General features: G+C 43.4%; 1 protein-coding gene across 3 annotated transcripts; it reads left to right on the plus strand.

Moving 5' to 3' along the window:
* The first annotated feature begins 3,996 nt into the window (after positions 1-3,996).
* On the plus strand, positions 3,997-10,094 carry fbxo32 (F-box protein 32). 3 transcript variants are annotated; one of them, XM_070911693.1, is made up of 9 exons: positions 3,997-4,141; positions 4,718-4,839; positions 5,217-5,266; positions 5,397-5,489; positions 8,058-8,151; positions 8,754-8,938; positions 9,082-9,264; positions 9,705-9,848; positions 9,979-10,094. In XM_070911693.1, the coding sequence occupies exons 1-9, from the start codon at positions 4,029-4,031 to the stop codon at positions 10,066-10,068; spliced, it is 1,074 nt and encodes a 357-aa protein (XP_070767794.1). In that variant the 5' UTR covers positions 3,997-4,028; the 3' UTR covers positions 10,069-10,094. The 3 variants fall into 3 exon arrangements, with proteins under 3 accessions (XP_070767794.1, XP_070767796.1, XP_070767795.1); XM_070911694.1 differs by having other exon boundaries at positions 4,010-4,133; positions 4,734-4,839; XM_070911695.1 differs by lacking the exons at positions 8,058-8,151; positions 8,754-8,938.
* Positions 10,095-10,394: the final 300 nt, after the last annotated feature.

Consider the following 10,394-nt stretch of genomic DNA (forward strand, 5'->3'; position numbering starts at 1 on the left):
AATAAGGGACTTCGCTACAATAGCCTCAAATTCCGTATTTAGTTTTTAATGGTTTTCTGATGTTTTTGTACTGCTTGTTCTGGTTTTAACTTTTTTTTTTACAATAAAAAGTCGATTCACACGTGGCCTCTCTCCATGTCTCTACCTATCAGTACAGTGTATCTCAACAGTGCTGGTCAGTTGACAGCAAGTGCCATCTGAGCAGCACATGTGTCCTGTATGTGTCATCATGTGTCTGTTTGACCCCGCTCACACTCCTTTACAAGCCCAGACAGGTTCCTGCCAACCACACACGGGGGGGGGGGGGGGGGGGGGCACAGAAGACAGTGTAGAAAAGGTATCCTTTTACAAAGAACAGCCTAAATATCATCCAGAGGGAACATGTTGAAATGGCTTTGCTCCACCTGTTAATAAAAAACTGAATTAAAGCCAGGGGTGCCACAAGAAGTCTCAGCTGGCTAACGTGAATGTTCATGTTCATACAGAAAGCACTTGGAGATGGACAGGAAAATGGCAGTAAGATGCCTGTTTACTAAGCAAGACAGAATATCACTAGTGATTTAGTGAAGTGTTCATGGGACCACAATTTAGGGGAATGGGATTTCTTTTTCTTCGAAAATGACATTTAGTGAAAATGAAGAGATGCAGGTACTTCACATCTCTGTAAAGAATAACACAATCTCAGGGTAAATTATTCCTCAAAGAAAAGATCAGCAACAGCTAAAGTAATTACGTAATTTCATTCATCAATGACTTTCAGACACCAATGTCAGCCATTTCATGTGGAGTAAACATAATGTGACCAGGAGGTAGTACACAGGAGTCTATGTGCATTTCTATGAAACCAGAAGTCACTGGGTCAAATGTTTCACTCGCTCACTGCCAGCGAATGGAGTCCAGGGGACAGTGGGTGGAGTGGGTGAGGAAGGGTGGGGGGGGGGGGCTGGAAAAACTATAGGTGATTTGATGTTATTTTGAGAAACAAACAAAGAGGGCGAATGTTACACCACGTGAGGCATGTGGCGCTGTCGGTTGCCATGCAAGCTGGCAGACGTGAGTGTCGACTGGAGAGAGCGAGACACTGATGAGCGGGGTTTCACAACAGAGAATCTGAGCGAGTGATGAAACTCAACCGGGAGGAGCAGCAACAGGTGTATATGTGAGTGCCTATGTGTGCATGTGAGTGTGTCAGTGTGTGTGATTAAGGTTTTTGGAGGGTCAAGCAGGACTGACCAGCTGTCCCATCTGGTCACAACATCACAACAAAAACAGGGATGATGGACAGAGGAGAGAGAGGGAGAGATCCATCCAATAGTTGGATCAAAGTAGTGGACTTAGTTAGTTAGCAAGGCTACAAACTAGGAGCCAATAAACGACTTTACCTTACACTAACCAGATCTGTGATTCATCATTGTTTGTGATTCACCGAATAAACTAAACTGATCCCCCTTTAGAGCCTCACGTCATAGCTTCCTTCTCAGTCAGTCAGTCACCCACCGACCGACCGAGCACATGCTGGGACTTTCCATGTCACCCTGTAGTTTGGCTTACTCTGAAAATAGACTTAATTAGACTTCGTGGACTCACAACACCACACACATTACTGTATATCCGCTGTCGTTCACACATACTTTTTTGTCTCGGGAGTTCCACTTTTCACACACACCACTGCGGCTCTGTATGGGGAGCTGGTGAACTATTTCAGAGTGGATCAGTTCTGCAATGGCTGCAATTGTCAGTCATAATCAACACACCTTGTCAGACTGCATCTACCCAATGTGCTGTGTTACATTCTCACGTGACGTCTTGTTGACAGATTTGAACATGCAGAGTGTGTGTAGAGCTCTTAGACCTCTTGCTTGTTTCAGGGCGTTACATTAAAACCTCAGATGAAGTTAGCTTCATAGCACTACAGGTTAGTTTGTAACCATGACCGATACGTCTGCAGCGCAAAAACCACATCAGCAAGCCTGGTCATGCTATACACACAGGATGTGTCCCAACACATGCACTCGATGTGCTGAAACACTGGCCTGCTGGTTCTTGGAAGACGCGCACACTCGTTGTGCACCATATGCTGCTGCTGGCATGTTTTGCAGATTATATAGAGTGTCATGAATTATGAGGAGCCAGAACCCCCCCTCTCAATACAGAAATGTGAGCATACACTCATTCACTCACATGGCTATAGACAATGAGAATGAATACACAAACAATGTGTGTCTGGTGCTGCAGGACTTTTAGGAAGTGAACTTTGCATCAGCAGTCACATGACATCAATGATCACACCAGGGTGTGTTTTAGGTGAGACATTAACAGCACTTCCTCATTGATGCCTTTGTTATCATTCTTACTGTATGCTGATATAAAATCCATTACGAAAACACTTCCTGATTTTTCACTACAACAACAGACATTGAAACATTTACTTTTTGAATGAGCTTCCTGGTAACTGCCTGTGGAGGGACAAGGTTAAAAGACATGAGAAAGGCTATTATAGCCATAAACAAACAGATATAAACTTTGAACTTGATTCCCAAAAGCCTCTCAGAGGAGTGTGTAAATATGTCATGTGTTTGATTAATCTGATAGGAGCTGACCCAGTGGCCTGCACAGAATAAACAAGATACCCTGATCCAGTCTTCACAGATCAGTTGGTGCTGTTTTGGGGAAATTAAAATACAATGGTAAACCCTCCTGCAGACACGCACAATCCCACGCAATCCACAATGCAACCCAATACTGGAGGAATGCAAAGGACAACTTGATCTATTTATAATAGCGGGGGTGACTAAGAATCAGGGGACTTTACAGCTACGTAACTGTGAGACTGTTTTTTCCCCTTTATATTTACAGTGACATGAAGACAGTGCTGATGGGCTTGGGCAAAACACTTCCTGAACAGTAATTACTTTTTATCAACACCAATGCATTAGCCATTAAAAACGGCAGCGAGACACTGTATTGTTACAGTCCAGAGGTTTTCACATTGTGAGGTCTTGAACTGGGTGTGTAGCAAACTCAGAAGTAGGCTGCAGTTTGATTTCGCTATTACATCACATATTGGATGTGGATGTGTATAGGGATGTGTGTAAGAATGATCATTCTTCAACAATGAATCCCAGCGGTGAATTAAGTATTCACATCATTTACTTAAGTATTCACATCTTTTTCATTTTGTCTGTGTAGGATGAAAAATAGAAATGTTTTGGGACTTCAGGGGCTCTCCTGTTGCTAAGGGAAAAGTTAGACAAGGTACATAGCTTTGCACAACTGAAACATGTCTAATCAGCCACAACACTTGTGTGGGTACACAGAGCCTTTAATATATAAGAATGCATCCTATTTTATAAATTGGCCAAAGCGTCTTGGTCTTGCTCCCATGTAGGAGGGGTGGGGGGCCTTTACATGTCTGTGCCCAGGGGCCACTGTCTGATAATCTATGCATGACTATAACTATTAATGTCGTAAAAAGTACAACATATCCCCCTGAAATGTAGTGTAGTTAAAGTACAAACCAGTATAAATTGGAAACACTTAAGTAAATTTCCAAGCATCTTAAAAATGAAGTACAGTATTTAAGTAAATGTAGTTACTTGGACTGCTGCTCACAGCAGAGACAGTTACATAATTGTCTTTCAAGCTGTTTAACATTTCGAAGAAAGCTTTCATAAGAGATTCATCATGTTAAGATCCTTCAGAATTAATTTCCTTGGTGTCTCCTGTCTCCACCTTTCCATGACATGAACAGTTTTGTTACCTCTGCTCTTCTCTCCAAGAGGTTTTGCAACGCTCAAGTTGATAAACAAAGCCACGTGTTGCAGGGAAGTTTCCAAAGTGGGCGGATCTCGTGTATTTCCGGGTTCTGTGTTGAGGATATAAGAAGAGCTGCGCAATGTCAACAGTAGACCAGAAACACGTCCAAGACAAGTCGCTTTCAAGAAGGGATACAGCTTAACTCAAACAAGGACTATTTCCTGATATATATATATTTTTAGATTTATTTAACTCAACGTCGTCGAACCAGGATGCCTTTTCTCGGACAGGACTGGAGGTCACCGGGTCAGAGTTGGGTTAAAACCGAGGAGGGGTGGAAAAAGACAACAGCAGACGACAAGAACAACAATGTCTCCGTGGAGAGGTTGGTCATTAAACACGTCCTGAGAAACGACGCTGTCTCCATCACGACAGCTTTGAAATTGCGAAACTCTTAAATGCGCCATCACTTTTTTTTAGTTAAAGAGCGAGAGGGGGGGGGGGGGGGGGTAGATATTTTGAAGGAAGTCCAAACAGCATTATGAACAAAGGCAGGGTGACAGACAGACAGCAGGCCTGAACATTCATGTTTCTTCTCATTAACCTCGGTGTCTTTGTGCTTCTGGGTCCATGTTCCCTTTCCAGGCTAATCACTAAGCTATTAATAACCTCACAACAAGGGAGTGGATTAACACACATCTGCTGAGTCTGTCCACTTCCTAAAATGACAACACTTCTAACACGCAAAGCCTGCCTTTAACATGGCCTGAGGTTACAGTTAAAGCACATGCATAACAAAGGCAGTTTGAAATGTATTTGAAACCTTTTAGTTTTTGATGCTAGAGTGCAGAAGAAAACAGGTCCTGTTGCTGAGAAAGCATCAAAAGTGCTGCATATGAAGTCTGAGATAAAGTAGTGAGATTTTGCCTTCAATGAAATGGGGGTCCTTGTGTTTTTCCAGCTTCTGCAAAGCCGAGAAGGAGGAGTGTTTCAACAAGGAGAACCTGCTGCTCTCTCTCAGCTACGACATGGCTGCCAAGAAGAGGAAAAAAGACCTAATGAACAACAACACCAAGGTCCCCTGTGAGTCACAATGAAAGAGCCACACAGTCTGACTTATTGTATAAATATGCAAAGGATAACATTTTGTTATTTTGTGCACGGGGGTTATAAATCATGTAATAATATACCAAAGTTAAGTTCCGGACCAAACGTATTTGCAGTGCAGGCTCATGAGGATGTTATGTAACATTCATGAGCAGAACACTTCCCTAATAATATTGTTTATGATTAATCTTCCATCATTTTCAATTTTTAGGGTTCAAGTTTTTCATTAAACTCCATTTCAATAACTGTGAAATTGTATCGTATTTGTGATGTGTGCGTGTGCATTTGTCACAGTGCTTATAAGCTGCTTAATGAGGGCAGGCCACTAATATAAACATTATGCTTTCTTGCAGATTTCCACAGGGAAAAGTGGATTTATGTTCATAAAGGAAGCACCAAGGAGGTAACAAATCAACTCATTTAGTTTCACATCAACTTTTTCATATCATCATTGCTATTGTAAACATGCTGAGAAAACCTTATACTCCTGCCGAGGATCGCAATCTAATACCCTGATAATTAAATTCTCCCAGCGCCACGGATATTGTACACTGGGAGAGGCCTTCAACCGCTTGGATTTCTGCAGTGCCATCAAGGACACAAGGAGATTTAATTACGTCGTCAGGGTGAGTCCTCATCTCTTTCTTTTCTTCCAGTTTCTTCTGTCCCTGTTTATTTCTCTTCCTCTGTGGTTGTTAATAGAACATGTGTTGTTTTGTTAGTGGCAGAGAAGGGGTTAAGGTTAAGAGGGTGTGTAGGCTTCTGCCTGGCTCTTATCAATGCTCAGCAGACAAGGGTGATGATACCGACCAAGGGAATGTATGTGTGTGTTTGTGGCAGGGTCAGAGTGTGACATTTTGCTGTAATATGATTTCTAAAGCCATTGGGCATCCTTAAATTGAATATAGCAAATATGTTTGAAATCAAATTCCTATTTGCTACCAGTGCAATTCACTCAACATAAACATTTTATATGTATATGTATGAATTCTAAGTGTTAATAAGTTTAACACTTAGAATTCGTACATATACATGCACATTGTTGTACCCTTAAAACGTCCCACAATGTCTGTAGTATATACACTAGAGATGCCAAATGGCTTTGGGAAAAATGGCTACTAGAGGGGGGATGTAACATCATCAGCATTCATTATATCATTATCAGTAATGTAATTTCATTATGGGATATCAACAGAAAATCACATAGTTAATGAATTTGGAGCTGCCCCCCCCACATCAGAGTGTCACCTGACCACACTGAACCAAACGCCAGCTCTCCCACATGTGCTCCCATGTGAGCTGAGGGCTGCATGTGGTCCTGTTCTCCTGTGCTGGTGGGGGTGAGCTGGGGGTGGGTGGGGGTGGGTGACAGCTGTGCGGTGAGGTGCGACCACCCGACAAGCCCGGCGGTTGTCAGGTGATTCAGACTCCCAAACACTCACATGTATAGACACATACACACTTGTCTCTGCTAGACTTTGTTTGTGTTGTCTCCTACTCTCTTTTCTGTCACTCCTCATTTGTCCTACAACAAAACATCTGTGTCTTTCCTATTTAAGTGCCATCTCAATTCAGGCTTGGTCAGGGGGAGACCTACCAATTTTCCATTTTGGCAGGACTGCAGGGGGCCATGTTTTATGGCTGTTTTGTTTTTATCTACGATCATAAACACAAGTGTAGGGTATCAGCATTATAATATTTCTCAGAATGCAAAATAATCTGGTATTCCACACGTTTTGAATCTCTTTACACACATACATACATACATAACTTTCCACAGATAGTTGGCCATTTGTTTCTGTCTCTGTTGAAGTTTTGGATTGACCTTTCAGCGTAGCTTCCAGCTAACAAGTGCAGTGTAGCGTGGTGAGCCCCAGGAACAATATGGCTGTGTAACACTAGCGTCTAGCCTGGACACGGTGTCCTAGGTCACTGCTCTTCACTGGTTGTGTCTGATGGCATTTGTGGGTTCATTTAACTCCCGTCTCAGTTACACAGATCAGGTTCTTCCACAAAGAGACAAGTGGTCCTCTCTTTTCTCAGAGCAGACAAACAGAGGTTATTTCAAGGAGACAGAAACCTTTTAAAATGAACTTGTCTTAGCAGTGCCATCAGATAGAAATAAGAAGGTGCAGTGCTTCTAATACTGTTGGTGTGTTTGTGGAAAAGTATGATTCACACGCAAACTTATGAAGTGCGGTTTAGGGGGCTAAAAGTAGATACGGAAACGCACATTGTTCTGCCCGACTGCTCTACAAAGAGAGGAACACTTGATGAGCTGCTAAAAGAAGAAAGGCATGGGATTAGGCTTCAGGAATGGAGCTGGAAGGAATGAAAAAAGGGAGCCAGGAGGGAGCGAATAAGCTTAAAATTGGTAAAAATGGACAGGGAGGTTGAGGATGTAGAAGAAAAGTAATTTGGTTCAGACTCATCAACTTTTCATTTAGATTTGCCTGAATGCTTACTTACAGTGGGTGCCATTTGTAGTAATGAACGTTTTTCATTAACCAGTTTTATGAGATTAGAAATGTGCAATGAAGAAAGTTTGTCTACTTTTGTACGCCTCTCATAAGCTACCTACTAGCGCTGCCAAGTATCCCCCCCAGTTTGCCAGAAAGTACCCCGCAACATGTTGATGTTGATGTGATGACAAAAGGTCAGAATTTAGCAAGGGGGGGGGGGGGGGGGGCTTGAGTTTCTCCATGATGTCACAGCATCTGTTACATGCCAGACATGCCACCCTGGAGCCTGCGAGCCAACGGCAGCACCCTCGCAGACACACACGCGCACACACAAGCACACGCACTCTGTCAAATGATTCAGCTAATTCACATGACGGGAGGATCAGGAGTCAAATGATTGAAAGCTTGTTTGTGGAGGCTGCCATTGCTGACAGCCTGGGCTGCTGTCCAACACCTTTCCAGTAGCTTCTTCTTCTAAAGAGACTTGAGTGACAATGATCAGAGCCAAGAATGCTGTTATATAGCTGTTGGATCCAGCTTCAGTTGAGAGTAATGACCAGGTGGAACTGCTCCAGATTTGTGCTAGACAGCATTTTATGTTGTTAGGAGTGCAAGTGCCTTTTGTAAGAATGCAGCATAACAAACATCAAGTAATGAGGCAATGGAACAGAGAGTCTCAGCAGTTGACAGGATGAAATTTATGTTGTGTTTCTTTCTCTCTGTCTGCTCTAGCTCCTTGAGCTTATCGCCAAGTCCCAGCTCCCCTCGCTCAGCGGAGTGGCGCAGAAGAACTACATGAATATTCTGGAGAGAGTGGTACAGAAAGGTGAGCCCTGTTGCTCTTTTTTTAAAGTCACTCAACTAGTTTGCCTCTCAGTTGCTCTCCTTTTATGTGTCCAAGGGTTTCATCTTTCTGTTGGCCCCTCATTCGGTCTATTTCGTGTCCTTTATTGTTGGATCAAAAATACAGAGAAGTAGAATCCCCATCTCTCTCATAGACATTAACACGCATAATATAAGTAGAGCAAAGATGAAGCCTTCCTGCTCTGTTGTTTGCACCCGTAGGTGAGGAAATGAGCCCTGACCACATCTAAAGAAGACCAGGGAGTCCTTTAATGGCTCCATGGAAAAACACTGACAGTCACCAGACCCCTGTGCAAGCCGCAGTGTAAACTAAATGTTCCCTCTGACAAACAGAGATTCAGGTTGTTTAGGTCGCGTTATGAAACCTGTTGGCCAAATATTGAGTGTCACAGGAGGAGAGTGCAGCAACTCCGAAACATTTGCTTTAATAATGTGCTTTTCGATGATTCAAAATAAATATTTAACTGTTTGGCTGTTTGCCTGGTAGCAACTAATCTCTCTGTAACACCCAGGCTGATTGGGGTAATAATTATTCAATAAATGTGTTCTGATTTCCCTCCTCAGTTCTCGATGACCAGCAGAACGTCCGTCCCATCAAGGAGCTGCTGCAGACGCTCTACGTCTCGCTGTGTGGTCTTGTTCAGGACATGGGCAAGTCTGTCCTGGTAGGGAACATCAACATCTGGGTGCACCGCATGGAGAACATCATGCAGTGGCAGCAGCAGCTGGACAACATCCAGATCAACAGGGTGAGCATCTGCCCAAAATACGTGACGAGGAGCTGGATTCACAAAAGTGCTCTTGTGATGGAAAGTTTAGTGAATTCAAGAAGGAGCTACATGCACATTTCCATTATATTCATGATTTATTTTCTGCCTCTTGTTTCCTTCAGCCCACATCTACAGGCATGACTCTGACTGACCTGCCTGCCAGTCTGCAGCTGAACATCATGCAGCGTCTGTCGGACGGCAGGGACCTGGTCAGCCTGGGCCAGGTGTGCCCCGAGCTGGGGGCCCTCACTGAGGACCGGCTGCTGTGGAAGAGACTCTGCCAGCACCACTTCACAGACAGACAGGCATGTAGAAATGATTGGATGATCTCTAAATATGTATAGAATGAGAAGGATGCACTCTTCGTTGGCCATGCAGACATTTGCATACATGGCAGGTTAGTTGTCTTCCTCATTGTCCTTAGACTGTGACACTGCTTCAAATGCCCTAAAACCACTCTGCAAGGAGGTCAATCATCTCTGATAAACAAGACTTGCTATTGGAAAGTAGGAGGCCGCAGAGTGTGCATACTGACACTACAGTAACCTAGCACCATGCTCAAAAGCAGGCACTTGATGAGCAAGTGAGGCGGTCTCTGGCTTTGAGCTTGAGTAGGTTACAGTGAAGCTTTTCTACAGGTTAGAGTGGTTTCGATTTCATTTGTGTAATGCTAGTAAATCTCATCTTTTGTGTGTGTGTGTGTCTCCTTGGGTCATGTGTTGACGTCTGTTTTTCTCTTCTTTAGATCCGAAAGCGCCTGATGGTGTCAGATAAAGGTCACCTGGAGTGGAAGAGGATGTACTTTAAGCTGAGCCGCTGCTATCCTCACAGAGAGCAATACAGTGACACCCTGCACTTCTGCACACACTGCCACATCCTTTTCTGGAAGGTAGTGCATCTTTCTCTCTTTCACTTTGCACTTGATCAAAGTGGATATGAAACTAACATGTTACAGTTGGTAAAGCTGCACTTAGAAGATAAAACAGAAACATTGTTGTGTGTCTTGTTTCTCTTCGCAGGACACAAACCATCCCTGCACAGCCAACAACCCAGAAAGTTGCACCATGTCCCTCTCCCCTCAAGACTTTATCGACCTTTTCCACTTCTGACCCCCCCCCCCCCCCCTTAAATCCAGATGAACTGTACATACTGTACATAGAAATGTACAATATTGTTTTTGTTTATTAGCGCAATCAATTCCTGGATGTGTATTTAGTTGAGGTATGACTGGAGGAGGCTCAGGCAGGGACAATTATGCAATCGAGTTTCTTTAGAAAGAATATAGAGACTTCTGGGAGAGTTCAATGTTGAGAGTGAGTGAATTTGACGGAGAGGAAAAGAGATTTGGGTGGAGGAGGGAAGAGCAGTGGGCAAAGGGAACACTGGGCTGTCAGAGTTTAGTCTGAATTATTATTATTTTTTTTAAACTCACCTC

The sequence above is a fragment of the Enoplosus armatus genome, chromosome 9 (assembly GCF_043641665.1).
Source record: "Enoplosus armatus isolate fEnoArm2 chromosome 9, fEnoArm2.hap1, whole genome shotgun sequence".
Lineage (NCBI taxonomy): Eukaryota > Metazoa > Chordata > Actinopteri > Centrarchiformes > Enoplosidae > Enoplosus > Enoplosus armatus.

Excerpts from the sequence above, each read along its gene's own strand:
- fbxo32 (XM_070911693.1), top strand. The coding sequence starts at position 4,029 with ATGCCTTTTCTCGGACAGGACTGGAGGTCACCGGGTCAGAGTTGGGTT. Across the intron at positions 8,152-8,753 it reads GGAGAGAGTGGTACAGAAAG|TTCTCGATGACCAGCAGAAC; the intron begins GTGAGCCCTGTT and ends TTCCCTCCTCAG. Across the intron at positions 8,939-9,081 it reads ACAACATCCAGATCAACAGG|CCCACATCTACAGGCATGAC; the intron begins GTGAGCATCTGC and ends TGTTTCCTTCAG.